Source organism: Daphnia pulicaria, chromosome 1 (assembly GCF_021234035.1).
Source record: "Daphnia pulicaria isolate SC F1-1A chromosome 1, SC_F0-13Bv2, whole genome shotgun sequence".
NCBI classification, from domain to species: Eukaryota; Metazoa; Arthropoda; class Branchiopoda; order Diplostraca; family Daphniidae; genus Daphnia; species Daphnia pulicaria.
In genome coordinates this window covers 16,275,791-16,297,160 of record NC_060913.1, presented here as the reverse complement: position 1 = coordinate 16,297,160, position 21,370 = coordinate 16,275,791, and the positions used below count along the sequence as shown (strand labels likewise).

General features: G+C 38.1%; 1 protein-coding gene and 3 long non-coding RNA genes across 9 annotated transcripts; 2 read left to right on the top strand and 2 right to left on the bottom strand.

Annotated features, from left to right (window-relative positions):
* Nucleotides 1-4,212: 4,212 nt before the first annotated feature.
* Nucleotides 4,213-5,351, top strand: LOC124326285. 2 transcript variants are annotated; one of them, XR_006915529.1, is made up of 5 exons: nt 4,213-4,334; nt 4,398-4,521; nt 4,698-4,852; nt 4,921-5,123; nt 5,188-5,351. It is a non-coding gene; the product is annotated as an uncharacterized LOC124326285 (long non-coding RNA). The 2 variants fall into 2 exon arrangements; XR_006915530.1 differs by having other exon boundaries at nt 4,695-4,852.
* Nucleotides 5,352-5,774: 423 nt separating this feature from the next.
* On the bottom strand, nt 5,775-9,688 carry LOC124343120 (transcription termination factor 2-like). Its single transcript, XM_046796286.1, has 12 exons — nt 9,614-9,688; nt 9,175-9,540; nt 8,741-9,106; nt 8,127-8,673; nt 7,876-8,067; nt 7,684-7,809; nt 7,416-7,540; nt 7,070-7,339; nt 6,833-7,005; nt 6,642-6,768; nt 6,171-6,575; nt 5,775-6,101 (listed from the first exon to the last, which is right to left on the bottom strand). The coding sequence occupies exons 1-12, from the start codon at nt 9,686-9,688 to the stop codon at nt 5,775-5,777; spliced, it is 3,099 nt and encodes a 1,032-aa protein (XP_046652242.1).
* Nucleotides 9,689-12,573: 2,885 nt separating this feature from the next.
* On the top strand, nt 12,574-14,222 carry LOC124326273. 3 transcript variants are annotated; one of them, XR_006915528.1, is made up of 6 exons: nt 12,574-12,960; nt 13,024-13,147; nt 13,324-13,478; nt 13,547-13,749; nt 13,814-13,983; nt 14,055-14,222. It is a non-coding gene; the product is annotated as an uncharacterized LOC124326273 (long non-coding RNA). The 3 variants fall into 3 exon arrangements; XR_006915525.1 differs by having other exon boundaries at nt 14,052-14,222; XR_006915527.1 differs by having other exon boundaries at nt 13,321-13,478; nt 14,052-14,222.
* A 5,030-nt stretch (nt 14,223-19,252) lies between these two features.
* LOC124327738 lies at nt 19,253-20,652 on the bottom strand. 3 transcript variants are annotated; one of them, XR_006916209.1, is made up of 6 exons: nt 20,531-20,652; nt 20,344-20,467; nt 20,013-20,170; nt 19,742-19,944; nt 19,508-19,677; nt 19,253-19,439 (listed from the first exon to the last, which is right to left on the bottom strand). It is a non-coding gene; the product is annotated as an uncharacterized LOC124327738 (long non-coding RNA). The 3 variants fall into 3 exon arrangements; XR_006916208.1 differs by having other exon boundaries at nt 20,013-20,167; XR_006916210.1 differs by having other exon boundaries at nt 19,253-19,436; nt 20,013-20,167.
* Nucleotides 20,653-21,370: the final 718 nt, after the last annotated feature.

Here is a 21,370-nt window from a genome sequence, read left to right as displayed (position 1 = left end):
ATCGATGACGTTCGTGATACTCTAAATAAGCGACGTCTTCGCAAATCTTCCCACTACTCATCTCCGGATCTAGCCAAAACAATGCACCAATCGGAAGGTGATAAGATCAATCTATCTTGGTCGTTAACGTTCATTGGATGCAAGATAATAATGATTCCTTGCATTTTCAGGCAACTTAATATTGAGTTGAATTGGCGAGTAAGGCCGATCCTATAGCCAAGGGGGTTGAAAGGTCATGACGATCACGTCCTCACCTGCTTACAGTTTTGCGGAAACCGCGTCGTTTCGGGATCGGATGACAACACGCTCAGTCAAAGTCTGGTCGGCTACTACGGGAAAGGTAATTTGATGGACTTTCTGCGTATAGACAGATCAAAGACTCTTTCACACGAAATTTCGTAGGAAAAGACAAAAATTTCATTTTCGTTTTCATTCAATAGTGCATGAGGACCCTGCAGGGACATATGGGAGGCGTTTGGTCCTCTCAAATGCAGGGGAATATAATAGTCAGCGGGAGTACAGACAGAACCTTAAAAGTCTGGAACGACGAGTCTGGACAGTTTCTGCATACATTATACGGCCACACCTCCACTGTCCGTTGCATGCATTTACACGGAAATAAGTCAGTCTTTTTCTCGGATATTTATAGTAAGGACTCTTATTAATTCAACTGTATTTCTTAATCTCAAATTTACGTAGGGTGGTGAGCGGATCACGGGATGTCGCTATGACGTTGAAAGTGATAATATCTCTACTCTTCTTGATTAAGTGGCGCCGAATAATTTTCTTAAACCATCATACCCATAGGTCCCTTCAGAAGTAGAAAAATTATAATGTTAAAGAATTGATTTCCTATTGCGTAGTACATGTACTGTATGCAAATAATAAAGCGAAGCTTACATCACTATAAACAAATCAAGCAAACGCAAAATATTTTCGATAAAATTATACCGTTCCATTGATTGCTCCGAAATAATTAAGTCCGAAATAGAATAGAAGATAGATGATGATAGATGCTTATCAATTTGAACCAAAATTGCCTGAAAATTGCGCGGTGTTTCCCCCCTTCTGGTGAACAATTTTGTATTTCAATATCCTTTCGAATTTCGATCTTGTTGAAAAATATTTTTAGGAATCAAAAAGAGAATGCCCAAAGTCAAACTGAGTGACAGCAACATTATATCTTTCCGAAGGAGTTGGTTATTAATTCCTTTCCATTAACTTGCATTTTGGGTGTCCGTATACTCCGTAAGAAGTTTAGCTATCATTTAATTTTTAAAATTCGTTACACAACGTGTGTAATCGCTTTACAACATATCTCTTTATATGACAATTGATTCTGAACTGGTAATCAGCTCAAAAATTAGTCTGCTGAACTAAGCAATAAATGGCGATCCTTTTATTAAACCGAAACGACAGGTGGTCAAATCAGCGGGAATAAAAGGGCTAACAGTACTGTTACTTTATAGCCCGTATCTATAACGAAGTGAAACGGATCGCTAATATGCTGAATTGCTGATATAAGAACACGTAATCACGTTCTAGCCTATACCACATTTTCAGATTCAACAAAAAATAAGCAAAAAAAAACATTTTTCAATCTCCTCTCTTCTGGCTCCATTGTTTTTTCAAAAATATCCAGGATTTACAACAACAACAAAAAAAATGAAAGAAACGACGCTCTATTATTCTTATGAATAAAAAATTAAACCGTCGAGATGTGCTGTGTTTACTATTATTTTTTCTCTCGTCTCTTCTGCATGGCTAACAAAACAATAAAAATAATCATCAATTACGCTCGTACAGGTTTGTGTGTGTGCATGCGAATGGATTGTGTGCGTATATTGTGCCCTTGTTAATTTGTTTATTATTATTTCGTCTGTGGTCTCCCGATTGGAAAATGTTTCACTGTCGAATGACTCACGTCCCGTCTGTGTGTGTGTCTACTTTTTCTTTGTTTGATTTCGTTACGTGTCACATGAAAAGGTACGACTGGAGCAGTAATTTCAAAAAATAAAAAAAGAATAAGGTAAAATAAGGTATTTCCTTCAAAAGCAACTCAGAACTTTGAAACCTCAGAACGAACCAGTCGCAACGCCATACCTGGACCTTTCAACATATTGGTAAAATACTGCTGGGATGAGAAAGGGATTTTGTATAATTTTTTTATTTCACTAAGTGACAGCCATTAACCATTTATTGATTGATATACCTATTAGTTTTTTTTTCATACGGTAATAGAAATTAGTGCTCCAATTGGGGAGGCGAGCTTGAAAAAGAAAAGAAAAAATATTCATCAAATGAAGGAGAGGAAGTCTTAAAATGGTTTAAAAAAATCTCGGTAACCTCAGAGTCAGATACGGTCAGATAATTTACGAGTTGCTCGTATTACTTGTATTTTTTTCTAAGAAACGTGTTTTGAAGTTAAAAAATGTCTAGCTCGTCTCCATCCAGGCCGGCAGCTCAAAAGAATTAAAATATTGTTCTTACATGTGTGTTTCTCTCAGCGCGCTATATTTGATTCGTTACATTTTCAAAATCTACACACAAGCCGAGAAGGAGGATATATTTTTGTGTTGTAATAACAGCGTCTATAGTAATATTTTGTTCATCACGTAAACAAAAGAAATGGCCCAGCTGGTGGGCTGAAATAAAACAGAGCACAAATGAATAACAATTAAATCATGTATTTAAAGCCGTGGGAGAATAAAAAACAAAAACGAAATATTTCGGGTTTTTTATTATTATTTCCAGATCGAAAAAACCGTGTGAACTCAGGGGTCTAGTGAAACCCCAAAAAGTAAAAGGGGATCGATTATGATAATTGAGCCGCGCGAACAAGTTGGAACTTTTTTCTCCGGCTGTGCTGTGCTGTGGAAAGGGATAAACAAACATTTGAACGGAGATAACGGGGCGTATTGAAAGTTGAAACGACAGATTTATTGCAATGATTTTCTTTGTGCTGGGGAGAATCTAGTCTCTCGTCACTCAAAATGTTGACAATGAATAGAAAAACTGAAAGAAGTGTCTCTAACTATTTTTTAACTTAAATGTCGTCACATTTTCTGTCAAAAGGGATTAGATGACACGGGTTTGGGGAAAACTCTGAGTTCTCGCCCATATCATTAAAAACATTTTTATTTTATTTTGATTGCACTTTTTCGACTCGGTAAGTCGTAACGCAATAATAATTTTGAATTTTCGCGGTCGCGCCCATTGCGCCGTGGATCGGAGTCTACGGGACTATCGTATCGGCCTCCCTCTCCCCCCCCCCCCACCAAAAAAAAACCCCATTACCATTAATTTCTGAAATTGAGCTAATTTATATTTAATTATTATGCTAGTTACTGAAACTGAGCCAACTAATATCCATTTTCTTTGCTTTAATCACTAATCAGTAGAAAGCTAGTCATGCTTTACATTTTTTGGGAAAGTTCCTTAATGTGCTTTAATGGAAAGTAAAACAATGAACATAGTTCCTCCAAATTTTTCTGTGATAATTTCACTTTAATCTTAACATTAAATCATGGTAAAATCTATTTTGGTAATTGGTAAAATAACAAGCTATAGGAATAGGATGCAGTCGGTCCTAAACTAGCGTCACCTGGTATCCAGTGTGTAATAGCACCATTTGACACTAGAGCGCCGTGGACTCCACAGCCAATTGATTTTACCAATTTTCGCTGCACTTTTCACTAGATTTTTATCGACGATCGGCCTAAATCATTCTTGCAAATGCAAATCTTGCTATTTTCAGTATTTTTATAAAAAGAAACATTAATTAACCATATTGAATCTTCTTTATTCTTAACAGATGATATGACTAGTGTTTAAAAGAGGATATGAGTTGTTTTTTTTGTTTTTTTTTTAAATGTTTGATGGGGCTCCGAGGAGGACATCTGGTGGCCAGATTTGTCTTCGGATGCTGGGCACAGGGTAGCCCTTTAGCCCCCACCTTCTTCTCGGTTCTTTTTTCTTTGTCTTGTGGTTTTTTGGCAAGTCGTCAGGAAGAGACGCCATTAGTTCGCTTGCTTTGCTGGATTTTCTTAATTTTTGTGTGCTTTCTGCGTTGGCGGGTGTGATATGAGTTGTTCTTTTCTAGACAGCTGTGTTTTGGTTTCCTAGTAATTGCTCAGCTTCTCACTTTCTAGCTTACATAGCAGTCAGAAGCCCAGCAGTCTAAATAATATGTGCCAGTGTCCAGAGGATAGAGTAGTAGAAGGGGCACGGACTGCTGAGGAAAGTCTAGCTCACAGAGAAACCTGGTAGACATCAATGTGTCTACTGATGAGGGGCCTTCCACCTTGGTTCAAGTCATCGTGGAAACCACAAATGTAAGTTACCCCAATACCAGTGTGTTTTGCATGGTTTTGACATGTTACGTCTTTGTTTTGCAGTTCCTTGGAGGATTTACACCCATCGAGATCTAAGTCTGGCTCCAGGTGTGGGGACAAATTTGATTGAAGCCCATTGACAGATGCTAACAATATCAGTACCAGTTAAAGCCAACACTCGGAACAGGTAACTAAGTTTCATACAATACTAACTTTACACCTCTATTCATGGTTATGCTACAAGTGTAGAAAACCACATTTGATATATTTCTGTATTTATACTATTATCTAAGCCTTTGTTCTTTGGATTAGGTAAAAATTGCGTCATTTGATTCTAAACATGTTTTGTTGTTGCCCTAGAAGCAGTGACAATAAAAGCGCTCAACCGACTGCGAGCACCCTGCCAGAGATATCTAGTTCAAGTAATAACACAACAGAAAGCCAGCAACAGAGATAAAATGGTCCAATCCAATTTGGCAAGCTAATTTTTCTAAAGCCCAGAAATTTATTTTTGCAAGGTAGTTATTTTGACCAACTTTTATAAAAGTATTGTGGCCTTTAATATATAACGTGTTTAACATTTCAGGTTAACTTTTTGGCTTGCTGTCAAGTTGTAGTAAATCTCCAAGATATTGATTGATGCCTTCCCCAGATCCAATACTTTGCTGCTATCTATTTTTCAGACAACACGAGAAAGCTGCCACTGCTCCTGCCAACGACGCCAGCAATTCATCCATCAAAAAGGAATCAACAAACTCGGAGAGTGATGACGTTGCAAGACCAGGAGCTGTAAGTTTATCCAACACTTATTTGTTATTAGAAACTTGATTTTAATTAAGGTGGTGTGTTGTAGACCAAGGAGTCGAGCTGGCAGCTGAGGTAGCCACGGAGAAAAAGACATGTCGAAGGGGTGAAGGTGTTGATTCATCTTCCTCGTCGATCTACTGCCATGTTCACCGTAATCCGATTACCTCGAAAGATAATCCTCCGCCAGGATTTTGCCAGTGGCTTCACACGTTCCAGGTATTTTTTATCATTCTCTCAACCACGTTAACTATTCATTGCTAAGAAACCATTCGTTATCGTTGCACTGAAACTTAGGGGGAGTGGGCAAGGTTGCATGAATATGATGAATAGATGGATTAGAAAGGACAATTATAGACGCGCATACGATTCTTTATTATCTTTAAGATGCATGCAACCGTCAATTCGGAATTTTTTTAGGTTATTTACTGAAATATTAGAAAATGAGCTTTCTGCTTTGGAATATACTTAACCGGAGGATAATGTTCATGACGAAATTTTTTACAAATATTAGCGACCGCTCAGTCTTAGTTAACCAAAAATATAAACAGAAGGGGAAAAATTTTTACGCTTTAAAACGGATGTAAGATAACGACACAAATTTCTTTAGAAGTTATTTTTGTTAGGCATAACATTTTAGGATTGGGAAGACTCGATGTTGAAAATGTCTTTCAGTTCCGACAAATTCAATTCCTTGTCAACATCCAAAACTGAAATGCCAGAAGACAGGAGACTACTAGCTGTGCTCAACTTGCTCTTCTGCATAGAGAATATTTTTTCTTCTATGGTTTCCTTAGCAATAAAACGATGAACGTGAACATTCTTTTTTTGGGCGACACGGTAGACACGGTCGCATGCCTGTGCTTCCAAATGTGGATTCCAATGCAGATCCGTTAGGAAGACGTGATTCCCACCGATTAAGTTTAGACCCTCTCCACCAGCACACAGTGAAAGCAGCAAAACCTTAAATTGGTATTGTTTCAAAGGATATTAGCTTGAACATGACTAAAAATGAATTAAAAAGAATATTACCGGTGGTCCAGATAAATCTTCGTTGTACTCTTTGATGATTACGGACCTTTCCCTGTCCTTCACTTGACCAGTAATCGACCGACTCCGGATTTTTAACACATGCAGGTGACCCGCAATTATTTCTAACATGGTAACCCACTGAGAAATAACTAGCGATTTTTCCTGCTTGCGAACAACTTCTTGGACTTTTTCAAGGATGAGTTTCATTTTGCTGCTCATGGTCAGCCGATCAAATATGGGATTAGACGGGGTAAAAGGGAAGTCCAGGCTATCTTTACCCCCAACTGAGTCATCATCTAGCATTGTTGAAATTAAGGCAGGGTGGGAACAGGCTTGCCTTAGACGCAAGAGCAGGATTAAGATCACATGCTTGGTAATTTTTTTTTCACGGAATTCTGTAATATTCTAGGTAAAAACAGTTTTTTCAGTTTGATGATTAATATGGTAACAAAATATGTCAAAATTTCTCACCTTTCGTCCCTCTTTGGTTTCTTGGAAGTAGATGTACTGTTCAAGTTGCCTACGGGAATAGGAAAAAAGGTTCTGGTACAGATCGCTTTCTTCTGATGATAGATGAACCAAATGTGTGTGGACCTCTCTAAAGAAAAACCATATAAGAAATAAGGCACCTCAAAAAATATAGGAAACCACTCAATTCATACCGAGATGGCAAGATGACGATTGGTGTCTCGGTACCAGCAACCTTTTGGTATTTAGTGCGACGCAGTAGGAACGTTTTGACGAGGAGCAACAAATTTTCACGACATTCCTGACTGTTTTTCTCGTTCTTGCCCTTAATAGTTGAAGGAGTCGAATCGATCCATATTTTCCAGATCTGAAAAATAAAAAAAAATGTCAGTTTAAAGTACGCAAAAGAGATCACTAAAAATAAGGCTTACTTCCAACTGATCAAAAGGCGAGACACGAAGAAATTTAAATAGGGAAAATAGATCCATTTCAGTATTTTGAATCGGTGTTCCGCTGAGAACCCATCGGCAGGAAGCCTCCAGCTTGAAAACAGCTTCCGCTGTTTCAGTTTTATGGTTTCGAATCTTGTGCCCTTCGTCTAGAACGATCCGAGCAAATTTTAATTTCAAAAAAACTGAAGAATCAGTAACAGCATTATCGCGTTCAGCCTTAGCGTCCAAAAATATTTCCCAAAGAAGGATCTGTATCAGCAAGAATAAAAAGACAAAATTTAGAAAAATCATATTTTTACATAGTTAAACTTCCATGATTTCTTACCTTGTACGAGGTTATCACAATGTCAAATTTCTTTAGCTCAGACACATTCACTTCTTTTCGATTCGTGCCGCGAATAACCAACACACGTAAGAACGAGAACCTCTCTACTTCGGTTTTCCATTGATCTAAAATTAAAAAAAAAAAAAAAAAAAAATATTCCACGTCATCAATGAAATGTTATGACACGCAAAACTTGAGATGGCAAATTTTTAGAATTCATGCTAAACCCTGACAAAAAAAAATCGTGTAGCGGATGATTTTCGCTTACCTACGACAACTTTAGGACAGACAACCAAAGTTACACCAGAAAACTGATTCAACTCTTTTTGACGTACGATCAAGGCTATCATGGAAAGCGTTTTTCCCAAACCCATATCATCTGCAAGTATTCCACCTAATAGAAAATGTGAAAAACGTTGAAGTTAAAAAATAATTAAAAAAATAAATGGAAACGATTTACCAGCAACGTGAGCGCTTGATTCCCGCCACAACATCCATTTAAGCGCACGCTCCTGATGCGATAGGAGATTCACAGTAAGGCTTGATGGTGAGACCTCCGAATCAGTTTCTTTAGGGCGACTTTTTAGTTCACTATGGAGGTTGCTTAGGGCAGTAGATATTGCTGAATTGTTTACAACAGCATTTCCAATATCTATTTCAATATAAAAGAGTCAATTTCTTTACTGAAATGGATATAAAGAAGCGACTTACCCGACTTCCTTGGCTTGGTATGATCCGCTCTAACAACATTCAAGAATTCGGCCGTTGATTCCTCGAATTTAGGAGCTACAGAGAGAAAATGTTCTCCTTTACAATGAACTAATAGGCGATTGCTGGTCGCTGTTTCGAATCCTAGAAGATTCCGGTTTACTTCCGGTCCGACCTTGGAATTCTCTTCACGTTTTACCACTTCCTTAAGGTGTTTAATTTCTTCCAACATTTCATCGATTCTTTTAATCGAGAAACTTCCTTTATTATTGTTAAAGAATTTCACTTTAAGGTCGATTTTCTCCCGTAATGCTTTCAGCTCTTCGTCCTGGGCTAGGAGTGCAGGTGAATGTCTTGATGACCTCTCAGCAATCAAGTTGGAAGGATCTTGAAGTACATCGTCATAATACTCAGAAAGACTGTTAGGAAGGTTGTTGTCTGCTAGAAATTGAAACAGGTGATCCTCAGAAAGATCTAGGGTTGTTATTTCACAAGCCTCTTCAAGCATTTCTGCTTTTGGAAACCTTCCATCAAGTGTCTGCAAACTTTCCTAGAGTTAGAAAAAAAAGATAGGATGATAGAAGCTCACAATAATATTCATTTATTATCAAAATTACATGAATAACAGTTATTTGATTCTTCGCTAAATCATTCTCTGAATCATGTCTTTCAGAAGTGCTTGCAGGTTCATTCATATTTAGACGTGAATAAGGGGTTGAACGTCCTGAATAAGCCAGGGGCTCACTGGGAGAATTTGCTGCTGCAGGAGTTGGTTCAGATGAATGTTCACATGAGCTATCAGCAATCAAGTTGGAAGGATCTTGAAGTACATCGTCATAATACTCAGAAAGACTGTTAGGAAGGTTGTTATCTGATAGAAATTGGACCAGGTGATCCTCAGATATATCTAGGGTTGTTATTTCACAAGCCTCTTCAAGCATTTCTGCTTTTGGAAACCTTCCATCAAGTGTATGCAAACTTTCCTAGAGTTAGAAAAAAAAAGATAGGATGATAGAAGCTCACAATAATATTCATTTATTATCAAAATTACATGAATAACAGTTATTTGATTCTTCGCTAAATCATTCTCTGAATCATGTCTTTCAGAAGTGCTTGCAGGTTCATTCATATTTAGACGTGAATAAGGGGTTGAACGTCCTGAATAAGCCAGGGGCTCACTAGGAGAATTTGCTGCTGCAGGAGTTGGTTCAGATGAATGTTCACATGAGCTATCAGCAATCAAGTTGGAAGGATCTTGAAGTACATCATCATCATAATACTCAGAAAGACTGTTAGGAAGGTTGTTATCTGATAGAAATTGGACCAGGTGATCCTCAGATATATCTAGGGTTGTTAATTCAAAAGCCTCTTCGAGCAATTCTGTTTTTGGAAACCTTCCATCAAGCGTCTGACTTTCCTAATAGAGTTATAAAAAAATTATAGGGTATTAAAAGCTTGCAATAACATTCACTTGATGTCATCAAACTTACATGAATAACGATTATCTGATTTTTTGCTGAAACATTCTCTGAATCAGGCCTTTCAGTTCTTGAAGGTTCATTCATGTTTAGACCTGAAGGGGTTGAACGTCCTGTATACTACTGGAACTACTGGCTCACTGAGAGTTTGCTGCTGCAGGAGTTTGTATCACTACCAATTTAGATTCTGTGATTTAAAATAAATTTTAGAAATATGAAAATTAATTCATATGTTATTGATTCCTAACATTCACAACCTTTAACTAGGTTACTATCAAACAAAAACTGGTAGAATTCATCAAAGTTTCAGACTCTAGGTCTGCATCACAATCATATTTACCAAGTATTAAAGAAATTAAGGCATTACTAACTAATAGCAATATTATCTTTTTAAATAGAATACTATCCTAATCGGCTAATCACGTACCTGTAAAGCTATGTTCACTGTCGACAAAAGTACATTTCATTCCCTATTGTCTTTTAGGGTATCCACATTTCTCATACACTTCTCGAAGTTTAAATGTAATAAACTTTTTCCAGTTAATTTTCTTTTAGTAATCTTACAACATTTATAATAAAGATTCAATGACTATGTTAAACTGATCGACGAGTTCAAGAACGTCTGCTAGCGAAGATCCCTCGGGCCTTTTCCATCGTGGTTGATAACTAAATCTTTCGGCATGGCCCACTGTCCCACTCCCTGATTAAAAAACCTTATAGTATGTACGGTATGGAGTATGAGGAGTCCATGTCAGTTTGCATGGTTCCGTAAACTTAAGAAGCGGAAAGCGGAACTTTTTCTTTAAACTAGCGATGTGTAATAGACTACTGTAATAGATAATCTAGATAATCTAGTGCCAAAAGCATGTCAAAAGAGCCCGACTTGCTTCTTCTCCAGCCTTTCCCGGAAATGTTTTCCTTCATTATGAACCCCTGGTCTTTTATTACAAATTAAATTTGCGATGAATCTATTACTTCAGATAAAGACCACATGCAAAAGCAAAAACAACGACAGATGACTGAGAGCGCTGAGAGTGTTATCAAAGTTTTAAGCTACTCAGTTTCATAAATTGGCAACGCTGATTGTTTTCTCGTCAAAGTTCGTCTGCTGGATTCGCGACGGCCAGCCTTGTTTTGTTGTGGTTCTAAGCTATTAGTATTAGGTATCGAAGTGGGTGCGAAGGAAATATAAAGAAGTGAACACGAAAAAGTTATCTTTTGTTTTTCTATTATCACTTATCAGGTTTATTCATGGGGACCATATTCTCTTTGTCGTGCTTGAAACAACACATAATATATCCGGATGACATTTCAATATCTGAAATTCGAACTGAAAGACGAACCTGTGGTTCTTGCTACTGAGAACTGACAGATCAGTATACAGCTACATTGCAAATTTGACAATGGTTTAATCACCCCAACGTTCTTAAAAATCAACAGGGCAAGCACATACCTGCCCCAGAACAACTGATAAACTTTTAAATCTAAGTGAGTATAAGTTACATATTTATGTGTCATTTGTCATGCTACTTTTCTAAGTGATCTTTAGTATGAGGCATTGTGCTTTGTATTTAGTGTCAAGCAATTATTTTTCCTACACATTGTTGCTAAATTGTTTGTAATACCGGTAATACTGGTGACTTCTTTAGAGTAAATTTGTTCTAGTTAAGTACTATTTTTTTTCATGTGGCATCTGCTGTCTCGTGCGTCTGCGCGTGGTCGTTGTTTAGTTGCTTTAAGGTGGTACAGAAAAATGCTTCGCTCCTTGATTGAGATTGCAAGTTTTTACTGAATAAGGCTTATGGTCTAGTTATCGTAAAATAGTTGATCAAAATTTTCTTTTTAAACACCAAGAATATATCTGACATTAAAGATTTTTCTTTGTCCTCTAGCCATAGATTATTTGGGTTTGATCTTAATTCAATTCGCCGAATTAATTACATTTTATAATCATATCAGATAATCCAGATTCAATAGCAATGTCAAAACGATCGACGATCACTTAGTATCATGTAACGGGTGGGTGAGTCGGATAAGGCGTGGTTCAGTGTTGAAGATTGGATTGGAACCATAAGGCCCGAGTTCGATTCCCCTGGTGGACTGGGCACTGCAGTTCACACACCCGGATAGAGAGACAAAGCACACCATAATGACGGAGTCAAGGATCTAGGTCAAGTCTTAATATTACACATATGGCACATACGCGAAAGTCAAATAAAATACAGCGTACATCGTATATTTGTGTAATTTGATTCGATCATTATTCGAAGCTGGTGGCCTAGTTGATGGGATTTCAGAGTTATGAGTGTGAGTTGATTGATACGCGTCAATTTCTCTCGCTGATTATTGAAAGTTTGCATGGTTCGTCCATAAACATTGGAAGCGGAAAGCTGCACTTTACCTTTAAACCAGCGATTGGAAAAGATGCACGTAAGTAATGACTCAGTGTATTGTGGATGATGAGAATATGCCATATCAAATATGACATACCGTGCCGATGTCAATTATCGTGTGAGATAGCGATGGCGTTGAAAATCATTTCCCTTTTTAAAATTTGGACTGGTTTTCAGGCGGGCCAAGAGAAGATGATTAAAAATTCAACAATCATTGATTAGATGCATTTTTTTCTAGGGTAATAGAATGTATATATTTATTTGTTGCGAGCCCGAAGGGCAAATGCCTCACCATCTATTTCAATTTTTTTTTTCTAATTCTAAAACAATGAACATTCCTTATGAACGTTCCTCCAAATTTTTTCTGTGATAATTTCACTTTAATCTTAACATTAAATCATGGTAAAATCTATTTTGGTAATTGGTAAAATAACAAGCTATAGGAATAGGATGCAGTCGGTCCTAAACTAGCGTCACCTGGTATCCAGTGTGTAATAGCACCATTTGACACTAGAGCGCCGTGGACTCCACAGCCAATTGATTTTACCAATTTTCGCTGCACTTTTCACTAGATTTTTATCGACGATCGGCCTAAATCATTCTTGCAAATGCAAATCTTGCTGTTTTCAGTATTTTTATAAAAAGAAACATTAATTAACCATATTGAATCTTCTTTATTCTTAACAGATGATATGACTAGTGTTTAAAAGAGGATATGAGTTGTTCTTTTCTAGACAGCTGTGTTTTGGTTTCCTAGTAATTGCTCAGCTTCTCACTTTCTAGCTTACATAGCAGTCAGAAGCCCAGCAGTCTAAATAATATGTGCCAGTGTCCAGAGGATAGAGTAGTAGGAGGGGCACGGACTGCTAATGAAAGTCTAGCTCACAGAGAAACCTGGTAGACATCAATGTGTCTACTGTTGAGGGGCCTTCCACCTTGGTTCAAGTCATTGTGGAAACCACAAATGTAAGTTACCCCAATACCAGTGTGTTTTGCATGGTTTTGACATGTTACGTCTTTGTTTTGCAGTTCCTTGGAGGATTTACACCCATCAAGATCTAAGTCTGGCTCCAGGTGTGGGGACAAATTTGATTGAAGCCCATTGACAGATGCTAACAATATCAGTACCAGTTAAAGCCAACACTCGGAACAGGTAACTAAGTTTTATACAATACTAACTTTACACCTCTATTCATGGTTATGCTACAAGTGTAGAAAACCACATTTGATATATTTCTGTATTTATACTATTATCTAAGCCTTTGTTCTTTGGATTAGGTAAAAATTGCGTCATTTGATTCTAAACATGTTTTGTTGTTGCCCTAGAAGCAGTGACAATAAAAGCGCTCAACCGACTGCGAGCACCCTGCCAGAGATATCTAGTTCAAGTAATAACACAACAGAAAGCCAGCAACAGAGATAAAATGGTCCAATCCAATTTGGCAAGCTAATTTTTCTAAAGCCCAGAAATTTATTTTTGCAAGGTAGTTATTTTGACCAACTTTTATAAAAGTATTGTGGCCTTTAATATATAACATGTTTAACATTTCAGGTTAACTTTTTGGCTTGCTGTCAAGTTGTAGTAAATCTCCAAGATATTGATTGATGCCTTCCCCAGATCCAATACTTTGCTGCTATCTATTTTTCAGACAACACGAGAAAGCTGCCACTGCTCCTGCCAACGACGCCAGCAATTCATCCATCAAAAAGGAATCAACAAACTCGGAGAGTGATGACGTTGCAAGACCAGGAGCTGTAAGTTTATCCAACACTTATTTGTTATTAGAAACTTGATTTTAATTAAGGTGGTGTGTTGTAGACCAAGGAGTCGAGCTGGCAGCTGAGGTAGCCACGGAGAAAAAGACATGTCGAAGGGGTGAAGGTGTTGATTCATCTTCCTCGTCGATCTACTGCCATGTTCACCGTAATCCGATTACCTCGAAAGATAATCCTCCGCCAGGATTTTGCCAGTGGCTTCACACGTTCCAGGTATTTTTTATCATTCTCTCAACCACGTTAACTATTCATTGCTAAGAAACCATTCGTTATCTTTGCAGTAGTGGTCGAACGCTGAGCGTTTATGTGCTGCCATTGACCAACTGATAGAGCTGTGTGAACCCACTCAAGTCCGTCACATGATGGCTGTTAGCAAGGATGTTAGTGAACCACAGTTCCAACGCGATTTCATATCGCTGCTGCCCAAAGAACTGGCTCTGCATTTTCTCAGATTCCTGACGCCTCGCTACTTGACTCGCGCCGCACAAACGTGCCGTTGTTGGTAGGCCAGTCTTGGCCGAAGATAATCTGTTATGGCGAGAAAAATGTCGTGAAGCGGGTATCGATGACGTTCGTGATACTCTAAATAAGCGACGTCTTCGCAAATCTTCCCACTACTCATCTCCGGATCTAGCCAAAACAATGCACCAATCGGAAGGTGATAAGATCAATCTATCTTGGTCGTTAACGTTCATTGGATGCAAGATAATAATGATTCCTTGCATTTTCAGGCAACTTAATATTGAGTTGAATTGGCGAGTAAGGCCGATCCTATAGCCAAGGGGGTTGAAAGGTCATGACGATCACGTCCTCACCTGCTTACAGTTTTGCGGAAACCGCGTCGTTTCGGGATCGGATGACAACACGCTCAGTCAAAGTCTGGTCGGCTACTACGGGAAAGGTAATTTGATGGACTTTCTGCGTATAGACAGATCAAAGACTCTTTCACACGAAATTTCGTAGGAAAAGACAAAAATTTCATTTTCGTTTTCATTCAATAGTGCATGAGGACCCTGCAGGGACATATGGGAGGCGTTTGGTCCTCTCAAATGCAGGGGAATATAATAGTCAGCGGGAGTACAGACAGAACCTTAAAAGTCTGGAACGACGAGTCTGGACAGTTTCTGCATACATTATACGGCCACACCTCCACTGTCCGTTGCATGCATTTACACGGAAATAAGTCAGTCTTTTTCTCGGATATTTATAGTAAGGACTCTTATTAATTCAACTGTATTTCTTAATCTCAAATTTACGTAGGGTGGTGAGCGGATCACGGGATGTCGCTATGACGTTGAAAGTGATAATATCTCTACTCTTCTTGATTAAGTGGCGCCGAATAATTTTCTTAAACCATCATACCCATAGGTCCCTTCAGAAGTAGAAAAATTATAATGTTAAAGAATTGATTTCCTATTGCGTAGTACATGTACTGTATGCAAATAATAAAGCGAAGCTTACATCACTATAAACAAATCAAGCAAACGCAAAATATTTTCGATAAAATTATACCGTTCCATTGATTGCTCCGAAATAATTAAGTCCGAAATAGAATAGAAGATAGATGATGATAGATGCTTATCAATTTGAACCAAAATTGCCTGAAAATTGCGCGGTGTTTCCCCCCTTCTGGTGAACAATTTTGTATTTCAATATCCTTTCGAATTTCGATCTTGTTGAAAAATATTTTTAGGAATCAAAAAGAGAATGCCCAAAGTCAAACTGAGTGACAGCAACATTATATCTTTCCGAAGGAGTTGGTTATTAATTCCTTTCCATTAACTTGCATTTTGGGTGTCCGTATACTCCGTAAGAAGTTTAGCTATCATTTAATTTTTAAAATTCGTTACACAACGTGTGTAATCGCTTTACAACATATCTCTTTATATGACAATTGATTCTGAACTGGTAATCAGCTCAAAAATTAGTCTGCTGAACTAAGCAATAAATGGCGATCCTTTTATTAAACCGAAACGACAGGTGGTCAAATCAGCGGGAATAAAAGGGCTAACAGTACTGTTACTTTATAGCCCGTATCTATAACGAAGTGAAACGGATCGCTAATATGCTGAATTGCTGATATAAGAACACGTAATCACGTTCTAGCCTATGTGGGGGGGGGGGGAGAGGGAGGCCGATACGATAGTCCCGTAGACTCCGATCCACGGCGCAATGGGCGCGACCGCGAAAATTCAAAATTATTATTGCGTTACGACTTACCGAGTCGAAAAAGTGCAATCAAAATAAAATAAAAATGTTTTTAATGATATGGGCGAGAACTCAGAGTTTTCCCCAAACCCGTGTCATCTAATCCCTTTTGACAGAAAATGTGACGACATTTAAGTTAAAAAATAGTTAGAGACACTTCTTTCAGTTTTTCTATTCATTGTCAACATTTTGAGTGACGAGAGACTAGATTCTCCCCAGCACAAAGAAAATCATTGCAATAAATCTGTCGTTTCAACTTTCAATACGCCCCGTTATCTCCGTTCAAATGTTTGTTTATCCCTTTCCACAGCACAGCACAGCCGGAGAAAAAAGTTCCAACTTGTTCGCGCGGCTCAATTATCATAATCGATCCCCTTTTACTTTTTGGGGTTTCACTAGACCCCTGAGTTCACACGGTTTTTTCGATCTGGAAATAATAATAAAAAACCCGAAATATTTCGTTTTTGTTTTTTATTCTCCCACGGCTTTAAATACATGATTTAATTGTTATTCATTTGTGCTCTGTTTTATTTCAGCCCACCAGCTGGGCCATTTCTTTTGTTTACGTGATGAACAAAATATTACTATAGACGCTGTTATTACAACACAAAAATATATCCTCCTTCTCGGCTTGTGTGTAGATTTTGAAAATGTAACGAATCAAATATAGCGCGCTGAGAGAAACACACATGTAAGAACAATATTTTAATTCTTTTGAGCTGCCGGCCTGGATGGAGACGAGCTAGACATTTTTTAACTTCAAAACACGTTTCTTAGAAAAAAATACAAGTAATACGAGCAACTCGTAAATTATCTGACCGTATCTGACTCTGAGGTTACCGAGATTTTTTTAAACCATTTTAAGACTTCCTCTCCTTCATTTGATGAATATTTTTTCTTTTCTTTTTCAAGCTCGCCTCCCCAATTGGAGCACTAATTTCTATTACCGTATGAAAAAAAAACTAATAGGTATATCAATCAATAAATGGTTAATGGCTGTCACTTAGTGAAATAAAAAAATTATACAAAATCCCTTTCTCATCCCAGCAGTATTTTACCAATATGTTGAAAGGTCCAGGTATGGCGTTGCGACTGGTTCGTTCTGAGGTTTCAAAGTTCTGAGTTGCTTTTGAAGGAAATACCTTATTTTACCTTATTCTTTTTTTATTTTTTGAAATTACTGCTCCAGTCGTACCTTTTCATGTGACACGTAACGAAATCAAACAAAGAAAAAGTAGACACACACACAGACGGGACGTGAGTCATTCGACAGTGAAACATTTTCCAATCGGGAGACCACAGACGAAATAATAATAAACAAATTAACAAGGGCACAATATACGCACACAATCCATTCGCATGCACACACACAAACCTGTACGAGCGTAATTGATGATTATTTTTATTGTTTTGTTAGCCATGCAGAAGAGACGAGAGAAAAAATAATAGTAAACACAGCACATCTCGACGGTTTAATTTTTTATTCATAAGAATAATAGAGCGTCGTTTCTTTCATTTTTTTTGTTGTTGTTGTAAATCCTGGATATTTTTGAAAAAACAATGGAGCCAGAAGAGAGGAGATTGAAAAATGTTTTTTTTTGCTTATTTTTTGTTGAATCTGAAAATGTGGTATAGGCTAGAACGTGATTACGTGTTCTTATATCAGCAATTCAGCATATTAGCGATCCGTTTCACTTCGTTATAGATACGGGCTATAAAGTAACAGTACTGTTAGCCCTTTTATTCCCGCTGATTTGACCACCTGTCGTTTCGGTTTAATAAAAGGATCGCCATTTATTGCTTAGTTCAGCAGACTAATTTTTGAGCTGATTACCAGTTCAGAATCAATTGTCATATAAAGAGATATGTTGTAAAGCGATTACACACGTTGTGTAACGAATTTTAAAAATTAAATGATAGCTAAACTTCTTACGGAGTATACGGACACCCAAAATGCAAGTTAATGGAAAGGAATTAATAACCAACTCCTTCGGAAAGATATAATGTTGCTGTCACTCAGTTTGACTTTGGGCATTCTCTTTTTGATTCCTAAAAATATTTTTCAACAAGATCGAAATTCGAAAGGATATTGAAATACAAAATTGTTCACCAGAAGGGGGGAAACACCGCGCAATTTTCAGGCAATTTTGGTTCAAATTGATAAGCATCTATCATCATCTATCTTCTATTCTATTTCGGACTTAATTATTTCGGAGCAATCAATGGAACGGTATAATTTTATCGAAAATATTTTGCGTTTGCTTGATTTGTTTATAGTGATGTAAGCTTCGCTTTATTATTTGCATACAGTACATGTACTACGCAATAGGAAATCAATTCTTTAACATTATAATTTTTCTACTTCTGAAGGGACCTATGGGTATGATGGTTTAAGAAAATTATTCGGCGCCACTTAATCAAGAAGAGTAGAGATATTATCACTTTCAACGTCATAGCGACATCCCGTGATCCGCTCACCACCCTACGTAAATTTGAGATTAAGAAATACAGTTGAATTAATAAGAGTCCTTACTATAAATATCCGAGAAAAAGACTGACTTATTTCCGTGTAAATGCATGCAACGGACAGTGGAGGTGTGGCCGTATAATGTATGCAGAAACTGTCCAGACTCGTCGTTCCAGACTTTTAAGGTTCTGTCTGTACTCCCGCTGACTATTATATTCCCCTGCATTTGAGAGGACCAAACGCCTCCCATATGTCCCTGCAGGGTCCTCATGCACTATTGAATGAAAACGAAAATGAAATTTTTGTCTTTTCCTACGAAATTTCGTGTGAAAGAGTCTTTGATCTGTCTATACGCAGAAAGTCCATCAAATTACCTTTCCCGTAGTAGCCGACCAGACTTTGACTGAGCGTGTTGTCATCCGATCCCGAAACGACGCGGTTTCCGCAAAACTGTAAGCAGGTGAGGACGTGATCGTCATGACCTTTCAACCCCCTTGGCTATAGGATCGGCCTTACTCGCCAATTCAACTCAATATTAAGTTGCCTGAAAATGCAAGGAATCATTATTATCTTGCATCCAATGAACGTTAACGACCAAGATAGATTGATCTTATCACCTTCCGATTGGTGCATTGTTTTGGCTAGATCCGGAGATGAGTAGTGGGAAGATTTGCGAAGACGTCGCTTATTTAGAGTATCACGAACGTCATCGATACCCGCTTCACGACATTTTTCTCGCCATAACAGATTATCTTCGGCCAAGACTGGCCTACCAACAACGGCACGTTTGTGCGGCGCGAGTCAAGTAGCGAGGGGTCAGGAATCTGAGAAAATGCAGAGCCAGTTCTTTGGGCAGCAGCGATATGAAATCGCGTTGGAACTGTGGTTCACTAACATCCTTGCTAACAGCCATCATGTGACGGACTTGAGTGGGTTCACACAGCTCTATCAGTTGGTCAATGGCAGCACATAAACGCTCAGCGTTCGACCACTACTGCAAAGATAACGAATGGTTTCTTAGCAATGAATAGTTAACGTGGTTGAGAGAATGATAAAAAATACCTGGAACGTGTGAAGCCACTGGCAAAATCCTGGCGGAGGATTATCTTTCGAGGTAATCGGATTACGGTGAACATGGCAGTAGATCGACGAGGAAGATGAATCAACACCTTCACCCCTTCGACATGTCTTTTTCTCCGTGGCTACCTCAGCTGCCAGCTCGACTCCTTGGTCTACAACACACCACCTTAATTAAAATCAAGTTTCTAATAACAAATAAGTGTTGGATAAACTTACAGCTCCTGGTCTTGCAACGTCATCACTCTCCGAGTTTGTTGATTCCTTTTTGATGGATGAATTGCTGGCGTCGTTGGCAGGAGCAGTGGCAGCTTTCTCGTGTTGTCTGAAAAATAGATAGCAGCAAAGTATTGGATCTGGGGAAGGCATCAATCAATATCTTGGAGATTTACTACAACTTGACAGCAAGCCAAAAAGTTAACCTGAAATGTTAAACACGTTATATATTAAAGGCCACAATACTTTTATAAAAGTTGGTCAAAATAACTACCTTGCAAAAATAAATTTCTGGGCTTTAGAAAAATTAGCTTGCCAAATTGGATTGGACCATTTTATCTCTGTTGCTGGCTTTCTGTTGTGTTATTACTTGAACTAGATATCTCTGGCAGGGTGCTCGCAGTCGGTTGAGCGCTTTTATTGTCACTGCTTCTAGGGCAACAACAAAACATGTTTAGAATCAAATGACGCAATTTTTACCTAATCCAAAGAACAAAGGCTTAGATAATAGTATAAATACAGAAATATATCAAATGTGGTTTTCTACACTTGTAGCATAACCATGAATAGAGGTGTAAAGTTAGTATTGTATGAAACTTAGTTACCTGTTCCGAGTGTTGGCTTTAACTGGTACTGATATTGTTAGCATCTGTCAATGGGCTTCAATCAAATTTGTCCCCACACCTGGAGCCAGACTTAGATCTCGATGGGTGTAAATCCTCCAAGGAACTGCAAAACAAAGACGTAACATGTCAAAACCATGCAAAACACACTGGTATTGGGGTAACTTACATTTGTGGTTTCCACGATGACTTGAACCAAGGTGGAAGGCCCCTCATCAGTAGACACATTGATGTCTACCAGGTTTCTCTGTGAGCTAGACTTTCCTCAGCAGTCCGTGCCCCTTCTACTACTCTATCCTCTGGACACTGGCACATATTATTTAGACTGCTGGGCTTCTGACTGCTATGTAAGCTAGAAAGTGAGAAGCTGAGCAATTACTAGGAAACCAAAACACAGCTGTCTAGAAAAGAACAACTCATATCACACCCGCCAACGCAGAAAGCACACAAAAATTAAGAAAATCCAGCAAAGCAAGCGAACTAATGGCGTCTCTTCCTGACGACTTGCCAAAAAACCACAAGACAAAGAAAAAAGAACCGAGAAGAAGGTGGGGGCTAAAGGGCTACCCTGTGCCCAGCATCCGAAGACAAATCTGGCCACCAGATGTCCTCCTCGGAGCCCCATCAAACATTTAAAAAAAAAACAAAAAAAACAACTCATATCCTCTTTTAAACACTAGTCATATCATCTGTTAAGAATAAAGAAGATTCAATATGGTTAATTAATGTTTCTTTTTATAAAAATACTGAAAATAGCAAGATTTGCATTTGCAAGAATGATTTAGGCCGATCGTCGATAAAAATCTAGTGAAAAGTGCAGCGAAAATTGGTAAAATCAATTGGCTGTGGAGTCCACGGCGCTCTAGTGTCAAATGGTGCTATTACACACTGGATACCAGGTGACGCTAGTTTAGGACCGACTGCATCCTATTCCTATAGCTTGTTATTTTACCAATTACCAAAATAGATTTTACCATGATTTAATGTTAAGATTAAAGTGAAATTATCA